Source organism: Sorex araneus, chromosome 1 (assembly GCF_027595985.1).
Source record: "Sorex araneus isolate mSorAra2 chromosome 1, mSorAra2.pri, whole genome shotgun sequence".
Classification (NCBI taxonomy): domain Eukaryota; kingdom Metazoa; phylum Chordata; class Mammalia; order Eulipotyphla; family Soricidae; genus Sorex; species Sorex araneus.
Window position 1 is genome coordinate 407,128,452 of NC_073302.1, and position 26,900 is coordinate 407,155,351.

The 26,900-nt window shown below is 42.8% G+C and overlaps 1 protein-coding gene across 1 annotated transcript in view; it reads right to left on the reverse strand.

The window, feature by feature from the left end:
• The window catches only part of LAMB4 (laminin subunit beta 4), a 113,123-nt gene that overhangs the window by 74,742 nt on the left and 11,481 nt on the right, over positions 1–26,900 (reverse strand). The window contains exons 3-13 of the mRNA XM_004602100.2: positions 24,802–24,937; positions 20,942–21,015; positions 19,434–19,622; positions 18,381–18,444; positions 18,060–18,277; positions 16,186–16,306; positions 14,263–14,451; positions 6,875–7,054; positions 4,352–4,461; positions 1,507–1,586; positions 620–770 (exon numbers count right to left, since the gene is read on the reverse strand). Coding sequence (XP_004602157.2) covers positions 620–770; positions 1,507–1,586; positions 4,352–4,461; positions 6,875–7,054; positions 14,263–14,451; positions 16,186–16,306; positions 18,060–18,277; positions 18,381–18,444; positions 19,434–19,622; positions 20,942–21,015; positions 24,802–24,937 — 1,512 coding nt within the window. The remainder of the gene's footprint in view (positions 1–619; positions 771–1,506; positions 1,587–4,351; positions 4,462–6,874; positions 7,055–14,262; positions 14,452–16,185; positions 16,307–18,059; positions 18,278–18,380; positions 18,445–19,433; positions 19,623–20,941; positions 21,016–24,801; positions 24,938–26,900) is intronic.

Genomic DNA, 26,900 nt, shown 5'->3' on the forward strand with positions numbered 1-26,900 from the left:
ACCGTGGGTCTGGCACTGAGCTGGGCACAAATGCAACCGGGATAAATGGGGTGCATGCCAACCTCTCCCTCGTGGTTTCTTATGTCCTACAGGCAGGTAGTTGCTCAGTGAACACATTCTATCCAAGGAAAGCATAAGGAGCAAAAGTGAAGTCCCTTTTCATCACAGTGTGACCCAACTCATACACTCTGCTGAACTCTACAAGAATCAGGATACAAAGAGAAACAAAATGCAGGCTCGGGCCATAAGAATTATGTGATATTAAGCTCTGTGGTGTAATAGAGCTTTTGCACTTGTGGGCAAAATCAGCCTTTTCCAGGAACCTGGGGTGTAACTCACATAGCCACATAGTCATACATGTGCCAAGTCCTGGGTTTGAACCCTGGCACTACATGAGTCCCCAGCTCTGCCAAGTGTGGTCCTGGAGCATGAACCAAAGGGCCTGAACATCCTCCCTGTCCCCCCACCCCAAAAAACAAATAAACTTCTTTTCCAGGTAACTTAGCCATAATTTCAAGAGCATGTTTTGTGTATTTACCAACACTATATCAATTGACATCTGTAAAGAGATGAAAACAAAACAAAACAAAACAAAAAGCCCAAAACCTGAAATACGAACCAAAGGTGCAAGTCCCTGGAGTGGCGTAGCTTCCTCTGCCTCATAGAGATAGAAACTCAAAGGAGCAAAGAAGTAGCCAGGAGCTGACTCCGTGCAGGCCCGGCCCGTGATGTCTGGGCGGCATTCACACTGCCCAGTCTGGGGTGAGCACCTAGGAAGAGCAAAGTCCATCAGAAAAAAAATCACAGAAGAGGTGAGTGCAGCATGAAGGCAGCAGGTTCTGGGCTAACTGATCTCTGAGTGTGACCTATCTACTTATTAATTAGTCAATCAATAGTTTGTCTTCTGGCTGTTGAGAGGCACAAGCTCGGCATATTTGATCTTGAGAAGCAAATTCAGATCCAGGAAACTCAAGGAGCTACTTTTTTTCTCAGCAGCTCTATGACTCTTCTCTAAACACTGGGAGGAAGTTCAAAGGGCTGAGCACAGGGTTTGCATGTGGAAGCCCCTGGTTGGACCCCAAGCACACATGGTTCCCAGAGCACTATGGCAGAAGCAGACCCTGAGCACCACTCGGTGTAGCCCACCACTAAACCAAGAAACATGTTATTTTGTTATTTACAGATCTTATATACAGAGTGGCAAAAAGGTGGGTGTTTTAGGCAGGTCAAATCAGATATTCTCAGGCATCAATCTATCACTTCATGAAATATGCAGGCAGAAAAGCTGTTTGTCTCACCCTTAGAAATATTTGAAGTAAAATAAATTGATTGGGCTATAGTTCATGTCTCAAGATTGTTGTTTTTCAACATTCTTTGCCTAGCAGAGAATACAATTCTGCCCCTACAAGGAGGAACATGCCAGAAGAAAATGTACTTTTTTTTTTTTTTTTGGTGGAAAGAGGAGTGACAACTACTGTCACAAAATTGTTCAGCTTCGTGACTTACGCATTAGAATAAGCACCTCCAACATCACAGTCACAGGGAGAACAACCACGGAGATGGTTTTCTAGTCCCCAGTATCCAACCTACCAAGAGAAAATGCTCAGGTGATGGCAGATCTGAAGATATTTGCTTCTTTGAAGTTTAATAATAAGATCACTTTTATTTAGCGAATGCATGTCCAAGAACCAAACAGCTGGAACAGTCACACAGGGACCTTTCCTGCCTTGGTAATGATCTGCAATCAACACTCCTGCTCCCAAGATTTGGAGTGAACGGGCTGGGCATCTTCTCTGTATATTGCTGCAAGAGGAGATGGGATGCAAACCACGGAATTCCTCTGACAGTGCTCATTGAGCCTCAAGCGGGGCTACTGACGTTCTTCTACTGACAACTGCATTGATGACACCAACAGATTCCCTCACTACAAAATCTGTAGGGAGTTTTACTTACACAATACTGAGATGCTTGGGGGATAAAAACTCAGCCGAGCTGATTCTGAGCTGAAATATGCCTAGCCCAGTTTAGGAACGTTATTCCTTTTTAAATAAGTTGTTTTGGCATGACAGGCCACATGAGGGAACAGCTCTGTGGTTCAAGACATTTTCATCATTGCAACATCTTGACCTTTGTTCAACATAAACAGCTGGTGAGACAGAAACAACTATTTCTTCAGTCTGATAGCATTGACTATAAAATTCTCAGAGAAATAAAGCCTTGATCTTCAGATCTCAATTTAATATGCTCAGATAAGGATGGGAGAGATAGCACAGGGATGTAGATGCTTGCAGCTGACCTTGGTTAGATCCCTTATATCACATATGGTCCTCTGAGCCCGGCATGAGTGACCCCTAAGCATAGAGCCAGGAGGAAGCCTTGAGCAGCACTGGGTGTGTTCCCAAGATGTGCTCTGTGTGTGAGTATGTGTGAGTGAGTACACATACACACACACACACACACACACACACACACACACATATAGACTCAGATAGAATTTAGTTCTTAATAGCTTATTTTTTTTTCTTTTTGGGTCACTCCCTGTAATGCATAGGGGTCACCTGCTGCCTTTGCACTCAGGAATTACTCCTGGTGGTCCTCAGGGGACCATATGGGATGCTGGGAATTGAACCCAGGTCAGCTGCTTGCAAGGCAAATGCCCTACCCACTGTACTATAGCTCCAGCCCCAATAGCTTAAAATTCTTGGGTCTTTTTTTTTTCTTTTTTGGGTCACACCCGGCGATGCACGGGGTTACTCCTGGCTTTGCACTCAGGAATCACCCCTGGTGTTGCTCAGGGGACCATATGGGAAGCTGGGAATCGAACCCGGGTCGGCCGCGTGCAAGGCAAACGCCCTACCCGCTGTGCTATCACTCCAGCCCCAATAGCTTAAAATTCTTATTAGAAACCAGCTTATAAGAATTCCTTCCCCCATCTTTTCTGTATCTTGATGAAGCTTTACTCATAAAGATCTATTTTAAACACTAAAAGTTGACATAATTTCCTATAAAAGCAGTAAACAGTTTTTGATGTTTTCCCAAAAATACAGATTAAATTTAGAAAAAAACCAATGTAGCAGGAACTGCTTTTCTCTAGATGTAGTTGTGAAAATGCCCTGCAGACAGGGCATGCAGTGGGGGTGAGGGAGGTGCCTCCCTACAGGTCTGGGGCACCTGAGAATGGGGATTCAGCCATGCCAGACAGTTTTCCCAGGGTGCCCCCACCCTCAGTCATTTTGGCCTTACAAACACAACAGAGTTCAGGGCACCCTTTCCCCTGACAATGAAGTCAGCCAGACTCTGAGGTTCGTGGGGAAGGGTCTGCCGTGGTGTTTTTTGGGGTTTTATAGGGCTAGTCTGTACACTCTGGGGAGAGCCCCACAGACTCACCAAGCAGGCCGTGATTTTACCTGGCCTGTGTGACAAGAATCAGTTCCAGTGACTGTTTCCTCTCTTCCTTCCCAGCCCCCTCCTCGGCCTCATGTTCATATGTTTTCAGTAAAATGACTTCAAAATATTAGCACAAAACTATGTCCTAGAGGAGGCATCTGTTTCTTATTTATTGGCTACATTTCTTCAGACATCAAGGTCACTGTTTTTTCATTAGGCTAACTCTTTGGTTTTTCTTTCTAAAATGTCATGGGCAGAGGTTGGGGCAAGGGGGGGACGGAGGGGGGCGCGCAGGCGACTGCCAAGAATGGAGAACAAAAAAAAAATCAATGAATAATAATTTTTAGAAAGCAATGAAAAAGTTGGGCTTGAACCCCCGAATTGCACGACACATTTCTTAACGGGTAAAGCATGTTCCATTTCATTGTGGATTCAGGCATGCTCATAGATTTCACGGAGCCAGTGAACCAGCCCAGAGTTTATTTCCCACAGGAATCTATGCTACATTTAAGCCTAAGCTTTTTGTTTTGTTTTCTAATGAGCTCCTTCAGCTATTAGTCTGGTCGGGAACAGAGGGAGCGGCAAGGGGATTGTATGCAAGAGGTAGAGTGGCCACCCCCATCCCTCCAGGATCTGGTGAATGAAAAAGGAGGCAGATAAAGATTAAATTCTACCATTTGGTGCTTTCCAAAGGACAATGGATAAAACCAATGATATCTGTGCCTCGGGCAATTCAGCTCACTGCAGTGCTTTGCTGGTAAATGTTTAAGCAATGTCTCTCTGCAGGAGAGCCAGGGCTGATTTATACTGGTGGCTGATTTCTGTCAAGTAAATACTTTTCTATAGGAGTATCTAGAGGTAGAGAGGAGGACACAGAGAGCAATGAACAAGACTGGGTGGCATTGTTCAGCTCGGTAAAAATCTGCACCTCTCACCGGGAGGGAAAGCAAAGGCTAATACATACGATGCATTCTTCGCAGCGCGGTCCAGTGGCAAACGGCTGGCACAGACACCGTCCAGTGTCTGCATCACAGGTGGAGAGTGGCTGGCTCCCCCGGGAGTGGCAGTTGCAGGCTGGAAGCACAGCACATACAATGAGTCTCGTTTTTATTGCCTCACTCTGGCAAGTGCACTTCTGAGCCCACTGACCAGAACACGCGGCCGCTGCAACACAGAGCAGCCGACCCTGACAAGCTCAAGGTCTAGCTAAGTGAACCAGTGCTGCGCCCAACACTGCCCAGGAAATCCCTTGCCTGCCCACCCAGTGCTCCCACGCAGTTCCACTGGATGGCAAGCAGGAGACAAGACCATGGAGGAAGCAGTGCCAGCTGTAGATGCTGAGATGCTTGGCAGGCCGGGTGAAGTATAGCAGTGTATAGCACTGTTGTCCCTTTGTTCATAGATTTGCTCGAGTGGGCACCAGGAACGTCTCCATTGTGAGACCTGTTGTTACTGTTTTTGGCATATCAAATACGCCATGGGTAGCTTGCCAGGCTCTGCCATGTGGGTGGGATACTCTGGGTAGCTTGCTGGGCTCTCTGAAAGGGGCAGAGGAATCGAACCAGGGTCGACCACGTGCAAGGCAAATGCCCTACCTGCTGTGCTATCGCTCCAGGCTCCAGGGTGAAATATAAGGGGAATCATATAATATTGATCCTTTTGTATCAGCTGTTTTTCTAGCATGTTTCCAAGGCCCATCATACTATAGTCTATATCAAGATTTCCTTCTTTTTAAAAGCTCAGTGATTTTCCTCATTGTATTTGCTACAGTTTGGTAGCGGGGGCATATTTAGCCATGCTGTGAGTAATTCTTGGTGCTGCTTGCAGGACTATCTGGTGCAAGAGATTCAAACTGGAAGTCCTTCGTGCAAAGCATGTAGTTTAAGGCTTCAAGGAATCTTGCTGACTCTATGCATATTTTCTAAAAATCTGTTCACTCATCAATGGTCATTTGTATTGTTTCCACTTTAGAGCTATTGTTCATATGTTGTTATGCATGTGAAAATACAAACATGTCTTTCCTCTTATATGAAAGTTACATGGTCCAAAGTAAAGAATGAGGGTGTAGTGCTGGTCACAGAACTCTGAATACACTAAAAGTACTACATTCACACTTTAAAGAGTGTTGTATAATATGTAAACTATGTATCACATAAACTTGTTACAAGAGAAAAAAATAAGACTTCTAATTAAAAGACACTGTTTAGTCTATACAAGAAAGATAGAGGGTTAATCAGCAGGGCAGGGGCCACTCCTGGCATGCTAAAAGGTATGATGGGAGATTGACTTAGTGTTATAATACTGACCTAATAATTTGAATTTGCCATCAAACCCAAGAAGAACAGTATTTTATTAAAGAAAGATTTGGCATACAGCTTTCTTCCCTCCCTCTTCCCCCATGCATCTAACTTTCTAAACATGCAAATAACACACAGTTCCTTATAAGGACAAAATTACAGAGCAAGACACTGTGGTCCAAGGAAAATTATTTACCAGATTCCCGAAGGAATCTGCAGCTTTATGAGGTCCCAAGAGACTCTAAATTATTATTATCCTAGAGTCCAGGGTCTCCATGGTTGGCTGGAGAAGTCTCCGAGGTTCTTTCTATTTATCTATGACCCTTCCTTAGCTGTTCCAGGTTCCTCCCCCCACACATCCCACCCCTTTATCTTTCTCTAGAATACACCACAGGACCACTACTAGGAATGGTGGAAGAAGGGAACTAGCCATTAGAAAAAGAAAAAGAAACCACTACTTGAAGATTGCCTAAGAAGTCATCAATGCACTAAGAGTGCTAACTGTATTTTTCTTTTAACTAGCCATATTTTATTGTAATAAAACTGATTCAGTGACTCTTTAAAACCAGTAAATTTTAAAAAATTATTGAATCATTATGAGATACAATTACAAAGCTTTCATGATTATGTTTCAGTCATACAATGATCAAACACTCATTCCCCCCATCAGTGTACCTTTCCCACCACCTATGTCCCCAGTATCCCGCCCACCACCTCACTTCACCCCACCCCTTGCCTTAATGGAATGCAGTTTCCTTCTTACTCTCTCTTTACTTTGGGGCATTGTGGTTTACAATACAGATATCAAGAGGCCATCATGTTCGGTCCTTTGTCTACTTTCAGCACACATCTCCCATCCCAAGTGATCCAACTGCATTTTGATGAATGTGTATAGAAGAGTTCTGGTGGCAACTGTTGTTTAAAGATTTCACAGCTTGGTGTTGAATTTCTTGCCACATTACTGAGATGGTACCGGTGAGAAAAATGTGAGTGCCCCCTGCCGGACCGTTGTGACAAGTGCAGCAAACTAGCTAGCAAAAAGTCCGCCCCCCACCCCCATCTCCATCCTAACTTAATTTAGCTGGAGGTTCTACATCCCTTTCCAAGAATGATATTTTAGGGCTAACCAAGATAGCCCCAGAGTTTACAATACCATTAAATGGGTTGGGAGCCAGACATCATGCACTTACGCTGACAGCCCAGAGGATCCGTGGCGCTCAGTCCATAGTAGTGGGGCTTGCACCGGTCACACTTGGCTCCTTCCACGTGCTCCTTACACAGGCACTGGCCCGCCACAGTCCCCAAGGCAGGATCTGAGTGGCTCACACAACTGCCACCTGATATGGTCCCATCAGGGTCACACTCACAAGCTGGAGACATAGATACGCATGGTCTCAGTTCACCGCACATTATGGAAAACCTGACAAACATATAGCTTTTGCCGCTCTGCCACTAATTTACTTTGTTTAAATTATTAAATAAGTTAGAGGGTAGGAGAAATAGCACACAGCAGGTAGGGTGTCTGCTTTGCACACGGTTGACCAGAGTTTGATCCCCAGCACTATGTACGGTTTCCTGAGCCCCGCCAGAAGTGATCCAGGAATGCAGATCCAGGAGTCTGTCATACGAACTGCTGGGTTGTCGCCGCCCACGCACCACCCCCCCCCCCCGTCAAAAAACAAACAAAAAAATACCAATCCCCAAAATTTATTATTCAGTAAGTTTGAGTTATATCAGTGAGCATAAGTTTTTTAGAAATGTGTCCTGGATCTCTATTCTTAGAAACATACATATAGCATTTAAGTTGTCTTAAAGTGAAAGAAAAAGGGTCTGGAGAGATAAGAGTGTAGGAGGTAAGATTGTAGGAGGTAAGGTGCTTGTTTTGCACATGGCCAACCTGCATACGGTCGCCTGAGCACTGCCAGCAAAAATCCTTGAACAAAGAGCCAGGAGTAATCCCTAAGCACCACAAGGTGTGCCCCCTAATCAATCAATCAATCAATCAAATAAAAGAATCAGAAAAGATTGCAATTGCAAAAACTAAATTTACTAGCAGGGTCTTTGGGAGGCTATGAAAGGTTTTAGAGCTAGGTAAAGGGGAGGTTATATAATATTGTACCAGTGAATTATTGTTCACTTTTAGAATAATTTTGTATAATGTAAATTTTATTTCAATAAAAGACAAACATAAAGAATACTCTAAAATTAAAATAAGGTTGAGACAAGAGTGAGATATATATTAAATGCATATATATATTACACACATATATATTAAATGCATTCATATATGTATAAAGGTTATATATTAATGTATAAAAAGTATATTAAAGGTATCAAGAGAAATAGAAAGAAAAAACTCACATAAAATGCCTATCAAATCTGTGAATCATTGTTAAAAAAAATAAGTCTATTCTTCCTCATCATAGAAAATAAGTGGCAAGAGGAAGTGTTGTCATTCCTGTTTCCTCCAGCAAGGCTTGCTTATATCTTGCTTTTTTTTTTTTGAAATCTGCTGGTGGGACAAAGTAGTGGATAAAGAGATTCTGGAAAGGAAAGGGACAGATATAGAATGACTGTATTCATTTGTGGTATACTATATATATATATATATATATATATATATATAGTAGAAGAAGAATATCAATGGCCAGGGTAAACAGGGGTTAGGAGGACTGGCCAATGGTTGTAACTAACCACAAGTGTAGGTAAGAATGAGAAGAGACCAGTATGACATAGTAGCCAGGAATGATCAGGCTGGACAAGATCTAAGAGTTAAAAGTAGGTAAAGGGATATTCTTGCTACTCTTTCAGTATTAATATTGCAAAACACAATGCCCAAAAGGAGAGAGAGCGAGAGAGTGAGTGAGAGAGAGCGACTGAGCGAGTGAGAGAGAGAGAGAAAGAGAGAGAGAGGCAGATGAGGGGTGGTGATGGGAGGAAGCCTGGGGACACTGGTGCTGGGAAACGTACCCTGGTGGAGGGATGAGTGTTTTGAAATACTGTATCACTGAAATCTGATCATGAATGGTTTTGTAATGCTCTATCCCACAGTGACTCAATAAAAAAGATTTAAAAAAAAGATATTGTGGAAAATTTGGTAAACAGTCACCTGTAGGAAAGGAGCAATGAAAGTAGTAGCTCCTCCCCACTCCTTTTATTCTGTGGAGACTCAAGTCCAGGAAAGAGTTCAGTATGGAAAAGACACTGATAGTATCAGTGACTTCAGAGGGCAGGAGTTACAACAGATGAGACTAATTATAAGAGTTTGATTAGCGCACAGAAGAACTCTAGCAGTGAGGGCTCCTGATAGATCACTCCCCCACTCATTCCTGGAAACGTTCAGGTGGAGGCTGGAGTAGCCCTGCTGACCTTTGACATGGAGGACTAGGGCATCCATGGCATTTGATCCACCAAAGGCTCTCACACATGTGGTGCTCCATCTCCAAGGCATTTACACCACTTTCCCTGTTATCCTTTTGGTTTGGGGGCCATACTTGGCTGTGTCAGAGACTACTCCAAGCTCTCGGCTCAGGGGTCACTCCTGGATGTTGGGAGTTCAAAATCATCTGTGGTGCTGGGGATCAACCCCCAGTCAGCTATGTGCAAGACAAACAACATAACCCTCATAGGATTTCTCTTCTCTGGTTCTAACATTTGCTCCACTTAAAAAAAAATGCACTTGGGGCTGGAGTGATAGCACAGTGGGTAGGGTGTTAGCCTTGCACGAGGCCGAACCCGGTTCAATTCCCAGCATCCCATATGGTCCCCTGAGCACCACGAGGGGTAATTCCTGAGTGCAAAGCCAGGAGTAACCCCTGTGCATCGCCAGGTGTGACCCAAAAAAAGCAAAAAAAAATGCACTAAAGATAGAAAATGACTATCCTATTTTTAAGGACCATTTTATTTATATTTATGTATTTGCTTTGCATTACAAAAATAAAACTCTCTAGTCGAAAGATACTACCTAACAGCCTTTGAGGTCAGTGGGGAAAAATCCAGTCAAACCAGTTGTTTGATGTCATTGAAGCAAACCTTGCTTGTCTGACAGAATTTTTCAATTTCCAATTGTTACTGGATTGTGACTGGTGATAAAATCTTACTGTGGAAAAAGCAGCATTAGGTTCTGTTACAATTGGAAAATAGCACACTTCACTTCTAATTAAAGCCAGTTGCTTCTAGAAACGAAGACACAAATTGGGCTCATTTTAGAGAAGTCAAAAACAAAAAGTTCAGCTTTGTTTGGGAGACACACCATAGGGCCAGAACTGAGTTCCACAGTATAACTGAATTACTAGAAGAGTATATCTCAGATGGGAACATGAATGAGCAAGCAACTAGCCTTATTTTAAAAAAAAATTTTTTTTCTTTTTGGCAATGTTCAGGGGTTACTCCTGCCTCTGCATTCAGGAATTACATCTGGTGGAGCTCAGGGGACCATATGGGATGCCAGAGATCAAACCTGAATCAGCCACATACAAGGCAAACACCCTACCCACTTACTGCTTCAACCCTAGAGCCTTACTTTTAAGTAATACTAAATCAGGCTTCTAGGCTAGCAGTTTGATAAAATTTTGTGGTGTTATATAATTGAATTTTAGCAAACTTTCATTGATCGGTGTGAGCCTGCCAAATCTTTCTCTGTATTTTTTCTGTGTTATATTGATGGCATTTTAATCACAGAAGACTTATAATTAGTTGGTCTTAGGTTTGGAATTAGTTTATGTAAATATTTAGGCTCAAACCAGTCTCACTTATATGAGATTTCTAATAAGTCTTAATACATGCTGTTTGTATATACACAGTTAAACATACATAAACATACAATTCAGTAAACTGGGAAAAATTGGGAAATCTCATGATGGAAGCATTTGTTATATGTGTGTGTTGGAGGGGAAGGCAGGGGAGTGGGCATTTCCTGGACTACTGAGGAACTAATTTCTAATTCTTAATTCCTTGTACAAGAGTGACCATATGTGGTACTGGGGATTTGAACCATGGTTAACCTGATGCATGACAAATACCTTAACTCCTATGCTACTTCTTTGGTCCCATCATGATGGTAGTTTTTAATAAGTAACTCATCTGTCTTTCCTTGAGAAACTTGTTTACAAAAAAATGACATCTCTTCAGAGGTTCTAGTTTTCTTACCACGATTTCCCTCAAAAGCCATTATGTTTAAACTAAACAGTTTTTAAGAAACAAGATTTGGGCCAGAGTGATAGTACGGTGAGTAAGGTGCTTGCCTCATATAAAGTCTACCTGGATTCAATTCCTAACACTATACATGGTCCCCTGAGCCTTGCCAGGAATAATCCCTGAAAGCAGCCAGGAGTAAACCCTGATCACTGCTGGCTGTAGCCCAAAAAACAAAGAGAAGGAAACAAGACTAGTGTATATGTTAGGAACATTTGATTTGGGTATTTGCAAATCTCTTTCCAGACTCCTATTTTATCCGTTTCAAAACATTGCCTTTTTCTGATTCTACTCCAGAGAGCAATTTAATCTTAAAAAACATACATGACTCTTAAAACTTTAATAAATAGTGTGTGTGTGTGCGTGTGTGTGTGTGTGTGTGTGTGTTATAGGTTCCTATTTTTTAAAAAGTGCAGCACTTAGGGCATTGATTTAAAGAAAGTTTCTGGGAATGCAGTTATTCAGTTCTTTGTATCAATTTAATGCATGCGGGGTTCTGAGTTATGGCTGTGTTAGATGCTATTTCATATATTCTGATTATATAAAGTTTGAGCTTTCATTTCATAACAGAAATGAAAGTTCCTCCATATATATTCTGACATTATATTAGTGATACAACCGGAGATTGATTTCTGCCAGTACTGAGAAATCCAACTTCTTAGGCATGTGAACATTTTTGTTGAGTACCCCAAGAATGCAGGGCCCTGGATATTCTTTACCCAGGTTATTTCTTGTGGTTCTGCTTACAGCAGGCTACCTTGAGGGAAAAGATAACATCCTCCCCCTTCCCCCAGACAAAGAGCTTTTTTCTAGTTGCAATAAATTCAATGAATACTCTAAGCTCAGGGTTCCTTGTGACTTAAACTCATTCCGTGTGCAGCATGCAGCTGGTATCTCTCTTTTATCCCCTTGGGACTTGGGGCTTAGGGATATGGAAACTCACTCCAGTACAAACATTGTTTCTGTGTCGTGAGTAATAAAGTCCTTTGTGTTTGATCCAGGAGTTTGATGTGTCCTACCAGCACCCATAAAGCATTAATAGTCTGAAGTGCTAGCAGGTAGGGTAGGAACTCAGGCACTGGGCATTTGATATCAGATTGGAATATTTATTGATGAGGTGCTGCTGGGACTGTAATGCAGCAAGCAAGGTGTCTATGGCTTGGAATTTAAGGAAACCTTTTGTTAACTGCTAGTGGCAAGTGTTAACCCTGCACTAGCATGATTCTGAGAGTGAGTGAGTGCTTCCTTCAGTTTGGGGACCTGGTGCTTTGCCGGTGTCACTCCAGATTCATTCCTTCAGGGAAATGCAAGCCCAAACCAATCAGGAGCTATCACTTCTTTTGTAAGAAATAAAATATGACAAAAACCAAGTGTTGGCCAGGATAGGGAATAATGGGAATGCTTCCAGAGTCTAGTTTAAGTTAATTAGTATAGTCCCATATGGGACAGTTTAATAATACCTAGTCAACATGAAGAAGTACATACTCTCTGGTCCAGTGACTTCACTCCTTAGGGACATACATGACTAAATGCATAAGACTATGTCTATGAGAAGATAGATATATTGCAGTATCAAGAGAGAAACAAAAATTCTGTTTTGCCCTATTTTTATGAAGGAATATTATGCAGAAATTAAAACTGGCAAGCCAGGGCTGCCTGTTCTTGACAAATCTTAAAAATAGAATGTTAATTGGAACACTCACAGCAACCTACAGCATAGTCTTATTTATCTAAAGTTTGGAAGCTTGCCAACACATATTGTTTGTAGATCAAAACTGGGCATGCAGATGTAAAAACCAACATGGTGATGATGAATGGCCACCCACTCCCCTTTATGCCCAGGTAAAAGGGGAAACGAATGGTACACAAGGACACCTGGGCCCTGCATTAGGATCCTGAAGAGGACTGGGCAAGAGAATGGCATTTTGACAAAGCTGGAGGTTTGTATCATGGGGCATTCAATATTTTTTTTTCTTTTTGGGTCACACCTGGCAATGCACAGGGCTTACTCCTGGCTCTGCACTCAGGAATCACTCCTGGCGGTGCTCAAGGGACTATATGGGATGCTGGGAATTGAACCCGGGTTGGCTGTGTGCAAGGCAAACGCCCTACCCGCTGTGCTATTGCTCCAGCCCCAACAATATTCTTTACTCTTATACATGCCTAAAATAATTCTGTCACAAGAACTGAGAAGTTAGGCTTGCTCTTGAAGTCTGTGCTCTCTCTCTCTCTCTCTCTCTCTCTCTCTCTCTCTCTCTCTCTCTTATTTTTATTTTTAATTTTTTGGCTTTTGGGTCATACCTGGTGATACTTGGGGGTTACTCCTGGTTCTGCACTCAGGAATTACTCCTGGAGTTGCTCGGGGGAACAGATGGGATGCTAGAGCTTAAACCTGGGTCGAAAAGGCAAACAAAAGCCCTACCTGCGGTGCTATCACTCAGGCCCCTCTCTCTCTTGAATACGTATCTTTTCTGGCTTGGTTTTTCCTATTTGGAGAAGCCTGTGATCTCTCTGGAACACTTACTTTCTCCCTCTCTTCAATTAAAAAAAAAGTGCTTTGCTTCACTAAAAAAAAAAAATCAAATTGAGAAGTTAAATGAATTTTTTGGTTTTTGGTTTGGCCTCCTGAGAGTTACTAGGAGGCCCCAGGCCCACTGAACTGCTGACCTGCCTGCAGTTAAGTGCTAGGAAGATCAGGTACTGCTCAGGACCTGCCTTGCCCAGGATGATGCCACCAAGCTGGCCAAGCTCTGGAGCCGCCAAGGGTGTACCCTAGAGAAGTGGGGACCCTGTGATGCCCAGGTCTGCTGCTTGCATGGCATGCACCTTAACTCCTTTTCTGTCTCTCCAGCCCTGAAAGATTTTTAAATCTTAAAAATAAGGATAAGAACTCATGAGTCCTGTGGTGCTCAGGAATGTGTGTGTGTGTGTGTGTGTGTGTGTGTGTATGTGTGTGGTGTGTGTGTGTGTGTGTATGTGTGTATGTTGGGGTGGGGGGTGTTGCCAGCTAATTAGGCAGGCAGTTCAGTGCAAGGGCCTGCGGACACAACAGCTATTGGGGACCTGCAGTGCTGGGGATACCCAGGTCACCCGGGGTTGCTGGGGACAGGGCGCGGGTTACAGAAGCTGGTGCTCCGGGTGATGCTGGGACTTGAACCCTGGGTGTAAGCACGCTAGGCTGTGTCCTAAACACAGTTCCATCTCCCGGCCCCAAGCCGCATGAATCCGAAGGCGTCTCAAGCCAGTCCAGTGCAGTTCCCTGCGGAGCTCCGGGGACCCCGGGCTCACTGATGCGTGGCCAGCCCCGTCCCATCCCCCTCCAGATGGGGTCCCCACCAGCACCGCGCGCTGACACCCCGGGGGCTGAGGCCCGAGCAAGACTCACGAAGGCAGGTGTAAGGGTCGGAGAGGGGCCTGCTGGGGTCCCTGTAGAAGAGGGGTCTGCAGCGCTCGCAGTGCGGCCCCTCAGTGTGGTGCTGGCAGTCCTCGCACACGCCCCCGCTCAGGCCCCCGCTCGCCACGTACCGGGTCCTGTCGAAGTGACAGCGCTGGGCGTGGTGGTTACAGCGACAGGCTGCGGAGGACAGAGACACTGAGTCAGGACCTGGTGCTGGCCCCTGCCAGCACTGCCTGCCAACAGACGCTCCCAAGGACACTTCTTAGCACTTTCACTCCGCTCATAAGCTAGTTAATACCATGTTCCCAAAACGTTTAATATCTACCAACACACACACACACACACACACACACACACAACATAAACAACAACAGCAAAATCATCAGGGTGAGCTAGAGGCCACAGTGCTGTTAGGATGTTTTGTCAGCAATGCTTTCTCTTTCCCTCAAGAACCCCCTTCCTGGGGCTGGAGAGATAGCACAGCGGGTAGGGCGTTTGCCTTGCACGCGGCCGACCCGGGTTCAAATCCCAGCATCCCATATGGTCCCCTGAGCACGGCCAGGGGTAATTCCTGAGTGCAGAGCCAGGAGTAACCCCTGTGCATCACCAGGTGTGACCCAAAAAGCAAAAAAAAAAAAAAAAAAAAAAAAACCCTTCCTGACCTAGGTTATAAATGGAATTTATAACATGGAAATTATTAATTGATTACTGTGCAATAAATTTTCAGAGAAGGTACCAGGATGCACAGCCCCCACCTCTACCCCAGCCCCAGCTCCCTTCTCTGTGGGCAGAAGGTCTGGTCTCCGGCCACAGGTGATTGTCATCCCATCTGCAGCCTTTCAGCCCATCTTGCTGAGTGGCAAGGGGGAGAGGTCGTGTGCTTGGAGGAATTTTTGCTCGTGTCTTAGCTAAACAGCGAAGCTCAGGCTACGCTCTGTGTACTGCACTTTTTACAGATGGGCCCTTTAATAACTTCTAGTGATCTTTCACATCTTGCCCCCTGCCCGTTCCCTCAGTTTCATTTTTTTCCCCGAGGACTGGAGAGAAAAGGCAGAATACAACATTTGTTTGAAGCTCATCAAAGAGGGGAAGCAGTGAACACATCTCCCCCCCCAGTCCCATTGGCCTAAATATTGAATTAAAAACAAACAAACACAACATCTTATTCAACCTAATCCTAGAGATCTAGGATGAAATTTAATTATATTTATGCAATTATATTCATGGAATGTGGAATGTATGAATATTCAGGGAAATGTTGGGAATCTCTAACCCAATTTTTTTTCTTTTGGGGCTATACCTGGTGGTGCTCAGGGTTTACTCTTGGCTCTTGGGATTACTCCTGACAGTGCACAGGAGACCATGTGGATGAGATCATGGGTAGGCCCTGTGCAAGGCAAGCTCCTTACTCTCTGTACCATGGCTGCAGCCCTACTAACCCAAATCTTGTCTTTTGCAAAGTCCTGGAGCGGCACTGTCCCCACTGAACCAAATTACCATTCTGTGGTTCTGCCCCTCCCCTGGGAGAAGTCACACAACATTCATATTGGGGTCATATTCAGCATTGCTTGGGGACCATGCAGTACTGGGGTTTCAACCTGGGACTCCTGCCTGCAAGCATGCTTTCCAGGTGTTTGAGGCAGCTCCCTGTTCCTGCAGGAATATCATTTTACTTTTATAATTCCTGTCAATATGGGGCGTGAGGGTTTGAGGAGTTGGTGGTTCTTCCATGTGAGATCATGGAAGAGGTACAGTGATTCCACAGTCGAAACTGGAAGCCACAGACAGGCTCTCCACCTTTGTGAACTGATGCAGCCATAGAAGTGAACTGAGAAGCTTTCCCAGGGAGGAAATGCAGAGCACTTGCCAGCTCCCCCCCCCCCCCCCCCCCCCCGTGCACGCCACACCCACCTCTGCAAGTACTAGCCCGGAGGCCTGCTGCTGGCTGCCAAGGAGCATCCTGGAAGAAGTCCTTGCATCTCTCACAGTTCGGGCCATCTGTATTGTGCTGACAGACACACTGGCCGTGAACCTGCAGGAACAGTGTTAGAGAGGGTTTGCTTGTTTATTTTTTGAGGGTTGGGGATACACACCTAGAAGTACTTTGGGTCCACACCTGGCATTGCTTAGAGGCCTCTCCTGGTGGTGCTCAGGGGAACATATGTGATGTCAGGGATTGAAATGGGGTCAGCAGGGCTGGAGCGATAACACAGCGGGTGGGGTGTTTGCCTTGCATGTGGCCAACCCGGGTTTGATTCACAGCATCCCATATTGTCCCCTGAGCACCGCCAGGAGTAATTCCTGAGCACAGAGCCAGGAGTAACCCCTGTGCATCGCCAGGTGTGACCCAAAAAGAAAATAAAATGGGGTCAGCTGCATGGAAGATAAAGATGCCCCTATCCTATCTCTCTGGCCCCACAGGGGCTTTCTTTAAATGGGAAATAAAATTCCAGGCCATGAAGATTCCTGATTCATGGCTTCTGATTTGTTAGTTCCAGTGGCAATCCTATTTCTTATTATTTGCCTAATTGACTCCAAAATATTTTGTTTAGTGTAAGATGTCCTGTAAATAATTATCACAAGTTTTGGCACTGTTGTTTTAATCATCTATTTTTAATAGCCATTCATAAGTGATACTTTGATTCTTTGATTTAAATAATACTTTTATTTTTAATAACCATTAATAACCATGGCAATGCACTGCAGCCATTAGTAAAATACAGAGCAGGATGAGTGGGGGGAGGGGCGTCTAGAATAATGAAACATAGGGGGTAGTAAAACAGAAAGGAACTGAATAAAGGAATATGGTTCCCTTGGTTTTAGACAAAACGCCGTAAGTGCTAAAGCTCACCGGCAGAAATTCTCTATTGAAACACAGCTGAGTGGGAATGCACAGGAGCCTCAGTCTTATGTGATTACAACGAACAGTTTCAAATTATTTAGTAGACAACCCCAGGGATTGTGCATAAGAATACAATTATTTTATTCCATCCCTCTTTTAAGACTCGCCCCAAGAATGGATGAGCACTTCACTCTGAATATATTATCGCTACATGGTGAAAACATTACTGACAATGATGGTTCCAACAGCATCAGATACTGAATCCCCTTAGCTCCACTTCAGGCTTTCTACACCATGGGATTCAGTAAATTTTCTTTTTTAAAAATTTAATTTCATTTTTATAAAGTAGTTCACAATGCTTGATTACATTTAATATTCAAACACCAATCCCACCACCATTACACCTCCCCACCATCATAATTCAGATGTTTCCATCCCAAACCCCAGTCCCTGCCCCATAGCAGAACTGAATTTATTTTGTATAATTTATTATGAATAAACTGCTGAAAAGGCTCCAAAAAGGTTTACTAGGTTGAGCCTTGTATACATATATATAAATGTATACATATATACGTTTCCATAAATTTTCAAGAGGTGATGCATATAATGTTATGCTTCCTTCACACCCACCCTCTGTTCCTCAAGAACAAAATGAAACACAAAACCAACAAATGAACAGAAGGAGAAAAGGATGAGCTGTCTTGAAATCATGAGTCAGAAATTCTGCTCATTGTGCTCAATGATGTATGTAGCAGATGCACAAGAATATTTGATTAGAGAACCCAAGCCCTTCACGATGACCTGTTGGACCACGGGGGGAAATATCCATCCCAACAACACAAAGCTGACTGTTCCATTGCTGATGCCCACGTTGATCTGATTTACCCTGTGTGAAGCACACACAGGGAGACCAGCCAGCTGCTCTTTGAGACTGACAACTCACCATTCCTGGAGGACTGAACACATCTCCTCGCACCATCTGCCTGGGCCCGCACTCACTGGCATGCCCATTGCAAAAACAGCTGCCCCGGACCACCATCTCAGACACAGCATAGTAGTAGTTGTCAAAGGAATCATTTTGCCTCCTTCTTCCAAGCAAAGTATCCCCAAGGGTGTGGAGTTTGGTAAAGTTTATCCTCAGGTTTGTTAATGTCACGAGGTCTAGAGAAAGAATCATGAAAAAAATTAATCTAATTCATTCAAGTCGCATTCACTCAAGGATCCTCCTTGAGGAGTTGTGTGAAAAACATAAAGCAATTCATACCTTTTATGTAGGGACTGTAAGGATTTTCTATGTGAAAGCTGGGGTCCAAAGCTTTTAAAACAACCTGCAAAACAAATGTAGGTGAATTCATGGCTCTTTTTCTTCTCAAAAACATTGTTGTTACATATCCTCTTAAAGAAGAAATTCTGAACTTACAGGAAAGCTCAGACATTGCTTCACACCTGGTGTCATTTGAGTAAAAGTGCCAAGAATGAAAATGAATGATTATTTAAATGTCACTCTGACTCTACAGAAAGTCTTGGTAGTTCCATTATTGAAAATAGCTCTTGCTGTTAAAGCAGAGTGACAGGGTCACCATCCAACATGTGATTATCTACATGCATCTGACAGGGAATTCCAGAGTGGCCCTGTGCCATTAATTCTTTGTGACCTACCTAGTAAAATAACAACATCTTCTATCCCTTGGCCCTCCACCTTCTCCCTCCGCCCCTCCCGCCCATTCTATCCTAATCTTCTGCTTGGTGCAGCCTAGCAGCCTGGAAAATTCTAGTTGCTAGCTTATAGAACATGAAAATGAAGCTCCCTCACTATTGAGGTTTTTGCAAGGGGTAGAAAACAGATATTCCTGGGACCAGAGTGATAGTGCAGTGGGTACTGATAGTACAATGATAGTACACAGCTGACCTGAGTTCGATCCCCTGTATTCTATCCAATCCACCAGGAGTGATCCCGGAGCACAGAGCCAGGAGTAAGCCCTGGGTGTGGCCAAATAAGTCCATAACTAAGAAACAGACATCCCTTCTTCTGAGTGTACCATACACAAGTACCCAGCTAGGATTTTAGCTCCTGCTTTCCACTAGCTGAGCACTTGCAAAATGACTCATTATAAGATACTTGCTATTTGTCTACATTGGAAATAGATTTGAAATTTGTTCCACTAGAACACTTTCGTTCTTCAAAAAAAAAATTCCACAAATAAAGATCTAGTTTATTAAACACTATTTAAAAAACCAAGTTAACCTTAAAAAAAAGTTATCCAATTTTTTTTTAATGTCTGATTTATACAGAGAATTCCAAGAAAGGACATGTTACCTCACCACCAGTTGAAGGTTCAATATCTGAGTATTTGGAGTCACAAACAAGGTCTCCCACTTTCTGGGCCTGGCCCGCTGTGATATTGGGGAAGGAAGCAGCACAGTCCTTTGCAAAATACTTGAACACTTTCCAGCTATGTCCATAGTCTGTGGAACGTTCAACTAACATCGCAGCCGGCCGGAAAGTCTATGAAAGAAAAAAAAAGAGTTAAACTTGTAGACTCCAGAAAGGAAGATTTCATGAACCACTTCAGATTGAAGATTCGCGTTTTCTAATTTCATTTTTAACCTTTATGTGTATCTTTTCGAGTCTAAAAAATAAAATGTATTACCTAATGAACACACCAAAATCTCTTTTCAACAAATGAGCAATACACATAATAGAGCACAGGCCATGTGTGTTTAGGACCCTGAATTTGGTCCCCAGCACTGCAGGTGCCATCCCTGATCCTGTGTCACTGGGTGGAACCCTAGAGGCCCCAAGCACTTTTGTCTGTGTAACCTATCAAAACCTAACAATGAAATCTACACTGACTCTTCAGAGCAGAACCAACATCCTCAACAAACTTCCCAGCACTCTAACCAGTTGTCTAGAGTGCTGAGAAGTTTGTTGAGGATGTTGGTTCTGCTCTGAAGAGTAAAACATAATAAAAATACAAAGGACCCTGGTCTTGGCCCTTAAAGTTCTGAGTCTATTTATAGATATAAGCATATATAGAAACAATAAATTATACTGTAAAGTAGTAAAGTATAAAGGACTGGAGCACAGCAGGTAGGGTGTTTGCCTTGCACCTGGCCGACCCGGGTTCGATTCCTCTGTCCCTCTCGGAGAGCCTGGCTACTGAGAGCATCCCGCCTGCACGGCAGAGCCTGGCAAGCTACCTGTGGAGTATTTGATATGCCAAAAGGCTTCACAATAGAGACGTTACTGGTGCCCGCTCAAGCAAATCCATGAACAATGGGACGACAGTGCTACAGTAAAGTGGTAAGTGAGAGAAGGAGTCCAGAGTTCCAGCCTCTGTCGATGATCAAGCATCAGGGACGCTGTCTTGTTTGCCAAGGCATCAAAAATCAGATGGGCCAGACACGTAATGCAACTTAGAGATGACTGCTGAACTAGAGCTGTTACTGACTGAATTCCACGGGACCTCAAAATCCCGCTTATGAGATGGTCAGACTTCTTTGTCAAAACCCTGAGGCTCTTTGTGTTCCTGGATTGAGCAGACACCATTGGGCTGCACTATCACGCGACAGGGATGAATGGAGACGTTACTGGCACCTGCTCAAGCAAATCGAAGATCAACGGGATGACAAGTGATACAAGTGATGCCAAATTATTCTCAAAGAAGCAGTGGTGTGCTTACTCCATTTAAGATTAAAAAGCCAAAAGACTAAGGGCAGAGCATATTTACCAAGTGCTTTGTTCTGCAACAAAGCAATCAAGTGAAATTCCAAGTCAGTCCAGCATTTTGTAACTTAAGGGGCAGCAAAACTCCATGACTGTACCTTAAATTTCAGAATAAGGTGGCTGAACTGAAACAATGCTTCTAGGTCCAGCCTGATGCTGACATGATCAATACCTAAAGAAAAATACAGAAAGGAGAAAATTGGTGATTTTGAGAGACCTGTTTATCATATTAGTTCTTTCTTATGTCTGATCTATAATAAAGCTGGTGATCATCCCCTAGGCTGTTCGAAAAATTTCTCACACCATTTCATGCCAAGGAGAAAGTCTGTATCAACAAGTCTGTATCAAAACAAAGCTTTACCTTGCTCATGACCCATCCACATTTTGGTCGCAATGTATATGGCCACTGTGTGGCAGTATTACATACCACTCAGGGCATTCTGGGACATTTCCCATAGGTGTAAAGACAAAACTTATTTCCTTGAACTTCAGCCTTGGCTACACATAAGCTAGCTAGTCAGAGCATGATAAAATCAACACAACCCTTTCTTCTAAGGACTGCTAACAACAACTCGAATTAGAGTTTTATTGTTACTTAGCATAAAACATAGTTTGGAATATTCCACCTAGTCTAGTGTCTGTGGACACTTTTGTAGCTGAGAAGACAAGAGTAACCTGGCTGAGGTCATTACACTGAGACAGCTACCATCCATTTCTAGTATGGACATGGAGGATTGGTTCCAATCTGGACACAACAAACACTTTGATCAGTATTTTTCAGCTCGTTTCTCATTATGGCTCTTTTCCAACTTTGTTTCTTTCCTGTGTTCCCCTCCATCCCCAGCCTCCATTCTACCAGTTTGCCTCCAGCCTGGTGGGGCCCATTTACATGCTTTTCACATGTGGCATGGACCCTTAGGATATCCTGGGGGCATACTGTCCCTAGTTGAGAAATGCGACTACAGATGTCCAATAGAAATATAATGTGAGGGGCAGGAGCAATAGCACAGCGGGTGGGGCGTTTGCCTTGCACACGGCTGACCAGGGTTTGATCCCCGGCATCCCATATGGCCCCCCCAAGCACTGCCAGGAGTAATTCCTGAGTGCAGAGCCAGGAGTAACCCCTGAGTGTCACTGGGGGTGACCCAAAAAGCAAAATTATAATATATATATACATATATATATATATAGTGAGACAGAGGTATAATTTAAAATCTTCTAAAAGCCAATTTTGAAAACCAAAATGAAAGAGCTGAACTTTTTAAAACTATTTAATATAGACATTCTCTGTATTAAATATATGGACAAGCATATAGACATTCTCTTTTTTTACATGTCATTACTATTTTAAATATTAGCCAAATTTTATTACATATATTTCTCCTCAAACCATGTCTTAGAAATCTAGGATGCATTTTACACTTATGGGACATCTCAGTTCAGATGAACCATATTGTAAATGCTCAGAAGTTACATGTGATGAGGAACTATATCTCTGACCCTCACATCTCTACAGGGTAGTGGCTGGAGGCCAGTGAGGTAGTATAGGGGTTAAGGCACTCGCAAGAAGCCAAGCCTGTATTGATCCCCAGCACTGCCAGGAGTGATGTGTAAACCCTGAGCATAGCTGGGTGTGTCCTTCTCCCACCCCTAATGTCCCCCCACCCCCCCTCAAAATAGTGAGATCAGCTTAATGTTTTGGAATTTAGAGGTGAATGACTCAGGGACAGTTTACTGCCGTGAGTACCGCCATTTTCCATGTATCAAGTGTTCCTTGTCCTTTGTAGAAAGATTTACTTTCCCCATACTAAAGTTTTTAGCTGTGAACTTGTCCCATAATTAGCTTCGACAGAGGGGTGTGGCCCTGTAAAAAGATATGGAACAAATGTTGGCCATGCAGGTCACATGAGCTCTAAAGCAAAAGTGAAGATGGGTGATTTTGGTACATCCACTTGTGCTTATTGGGGGAGGCCAACTAAAGATTGAGAATTAGTATCCAAAAAAAGAACTGGCATTTAGTTTTTTTTGTTTGTTTGTTTTTGGGTCACACCCGGCAATGCACAGGGTTACTCCTGGCTCTTCACTCAGGAATTACCCCTCGCGGTGCTCAGGGGACCATATGGGATGCTGGGATTAGAACCCGGGTCGGCCGCGTGCAAGGCAAACGCCCTACCCGCTGTGCTATCGCTCCAGCCCCAAGAACTGGCATTTAGTGAAAATCAATTATGTACTGGTCCCATGAATGACTTAGGAAAACACTCCACATACTTGACCTAAACTATCTTCTTTTTATTCCCACATTCCTCTCAGATATCTCAGATCCCCTAAGGGAAATATATTGAGCTGTCTGAAGAGAATAAAGGGGTTGTAGCCAGGCATGCAACATACAGAGATGTGACAAATGGAATCAATTTGTGAAGACTAAGGAAGATGAAAGAATTCCAAACAAGTCGAAGAGCCCATGTGAATGAACCAACCAATATTGGAAAGTCCAGGCTGTATGGAATAAGGTTGGGATGAGACATGAAAAATTGCTCCTCAGGTTCAGCTTTCAGTGGACAGTGAGGAAATACAATTAGTCAAGCTGGTGTGGCATTCAGTGTCACAGTTCATGAGAAGAGGGGGCAGGGAGAAAAGAATTTCAGTCCATAGCCAAATTCCCTTTCAACTCAATTTAATATTAAACATCTGACTTGCAGCAATGAATGAAATGTCCTGTGAAATATCTTTTTAAATGTGTTGAAGAAAGAAAACATGCATGGAGTTTACTTTCAGACTGTTTAGCCTTTTATATCCATGTGTTCTATATTAGTCTTAATTTAGCAACACTTCATAAGTGTTCTTTTTTGTTTATTTGATTTGGTTGGGGCCTTGGCAGTCGAAGACCTCCGGAACCCAGCCACGCTCAAGGCCCCTCTCCACACATTCGGATGAACCTCAGAGGAACAGGCAGAGGAAGCAAGGTGTGTGCAGGACCCGGGGTGGAGATGTCCAAGCCTGTTCGGATTGGGACTGGGTCTCTTTCGCCCAGATCCCCTATTTTCCAGTAGCTAGGCGGTCACACCCAGAAACTGTCCCCCCCCCCCCCGCCCCCGGTGCTATGTAATACCATCAACACTTCGAGGCCAGCCGCACGTGATCTTATAGCCTAGTTCTCCCTCTTGGAGAACCTGGCAAGCTACCCAGAGTTTCCTACCCACATGGGAGAGCCTGGCAAGCTCCTCATGGCGTGTTCATCTGCCAAAACCAATAACAATGATGGGTCTCATTCCCCTGGCTCTGAAAGAGCTTCCAATGCAGCACTGTTGGGAAGGATGAGTAAAGAGAGGCTGCTAAAATCTCAGGGCTAGGATGAATGGAGATGTTACTGGACTGTTGGAGAAATTCAACAATCAACAGGATGATGATGATGATGATGATGATGATGATGATGATGATGATGATGATGATGATAATGATGATGGTTTGAGGCCACACTTGGCAGTTCTGAGGGGTTATTTCTGGTTCTGTGTTCAGAAGTGATTCCCCAGCTGAGTTTGGGGAACCATATGTGGTACTGGGGTCAAACCAGGGTTGGCCACATGCAAGGCAAGTGCCGTAATCCTGTACTCTCTCTCTCTCTCTCTCTCTCTCTCTCTCTCTCTCTCTCTCTCCCTGGCCCCTAAACATCCTTTCCTAAACATTTTCTTTTTTATTTTTAGGGGGAAAAGAGTACAAAAGGATGTATATTTATTTTCTTATGGAAAAACTGAAACAATCTGAGCTATGTGCTTAAAATATACTTTGGTTTCTACAGAGAAAAACAATCTTTTGAAAAATGAAAATAAATTTTCTTCTCTACCTTCTTGGCAGATACAGCTTCATTCCAATATAATGCCTTGCAGTGATATTACTGAAGTCAGAACCATGCCTTATTAAAACAATGAAGAAATAAACAATTAGAAAGAATTAATCATACCATTTTCAGATTGCCACCATTTATTTTCTCTATCTGGCTCGAAACTGGTGATTACATTCTCAATGGTGTGGCTGTTAGGTTGGGTGTATGGATCATATGGAAATCTGGAATCACAGATGAAGCATTTTTGTTCCCCCTGGAGAACAGCATCATTAAAATTAAAAATAGAGAACAGTAATTACTTATTGTTGATCTGAATTTAAAAACAAGCTGTACTTACTATGTTTGTCTTAGGATCTAGCTAAAAATAAAAAAACAGGAAATTATAAGACATTATTTCCCCATCAATAGATAGTGAATATAATAACAAATGAAATTAAAATATAATTTTAAATATCATTTAAAATATCTGTAAGTTTTATAAATTTATACATTTGTTTATCTGAAACCATATATGTTCTTTCATAGGTCAGATGATATAGAAGTTATTTTAAATTACAGAGAAATAATTAGTATTATTGCTAGAATTACTTTCTTTAGTCATAAAAGAACATTTGGGAATATATGGGGATATCATAAAGGGCTGGAGCACATGTGGGAGATCCAAGTTCAATTCCCAGCACTGCATGCTCCTCAGAGAACTTCTAGAGCAATCCCTGAGCACTAGCTTGGGAGTAACACCTGAGAAAAATCAATAATAACCCAAAAAAAGCCCAAACTCTTTCTTAGAATCTTGACAGGCATAATTCTCCCTCATCTGACTCCCTAAATGAAACAGCCGCTCAGTTAATGGCAACTATCATCTTTCTCAGGCATGTTTTTAGTAGGAAAGATTCATGACTAAAATCTTTATACCATAATAGTAAATTTTATGTTTTTAATTAACTTCACAGCCGGGCATGACCTACCCTCTTGCCTTACAAAATAGAAGATCTTATTAAAGAGATGTAAATAATGTCCCTTAAGATAATTTTTTCAAAGGATGCAACAGGCTACATGGGCCTTTGGGCTCACATTATATTCATTTGTAGCCTTACTGAAAATTTCAAGAAAATGTTTTCCAAAGTTGTGGCCCGCTCAATTGCTCCTGGATGATATATGCAGGCCTTTAGAAGAACTTTTTTTGGCAAATCTTCCAGAAGTAGGTCTATTTACTATTAATCTTCATGATAGAAATTGCCTACAACCGCCAATGTGCCTATAGATATTCTTGAACATTGTTTGACTTCAACACTCTACCTTGATGTACTCTGGTCTAGTTATATTGTGTACTTGCCATTCCCAGAACACCAAGTATTCTCTTTCTTAGAGTCTTGACAGGCATAATTCTTCCTCACATGGCTCCCTAAAACATTCTCATCACTTACTCTCCAGTCCTTTCAGGTCCCTTTAAATGTCATAATTTCAGAGAAATTTTCTTGGCTACCTTATCTAAATTTCTATTACTTCCCACCCTGGTGATATTCTGTCACTTTCGATCTCTTGCTTAACTTTTTATATTTTCTAAGTCATAATTTCTATTTGAGACTATTTTATACACTTGTTACATTATATAGATGATCTTCATCATTATAATTTAAGCTGAATGAGGACATGGGCCTTGTTTTATCACTGTGGTGACTGGCATTTAGAGATGTTTGTGAAATCTAGTGAATTAATGAATGATATTGATTATTATTTTGGTTGGGCGTTCTCAAAATAAACCAGTTCTCTTTTACCGGCCATAATAAACTTTATACTTGAAGAAAATTAAGACATCCTTCAAAAATTAAGGCAAAATGAAATTGAAATCAATTCTATGCACAGGGAAACTTGTCCCACATTTGTCCTAAAGGAGCAGCAGAAGAGCTATGATTCCATCTAAAGATGTCAACACATCAAATTATTTCTGATAATTTAATGGAAATGACTGGCAAAATTCTTGACTTGTAGGCATGTGGGTCATTTTTATTTACATATTTTAGGATCATGGTCTTTGATGCGTCAGGTACAGAGGATACCCACATTATGAACTAAATGTGGGTATCCAGTTTGGTTCAAGAATAGGTCAGTTTGACTTGATGCTTTGGAAGAGAATGGTTCATTTTTAGCTCTTAGGTAACAAGTGGGAAAATTCATCCCCACGATCCATGTATATTCATGTAGACTAATACTTGTGA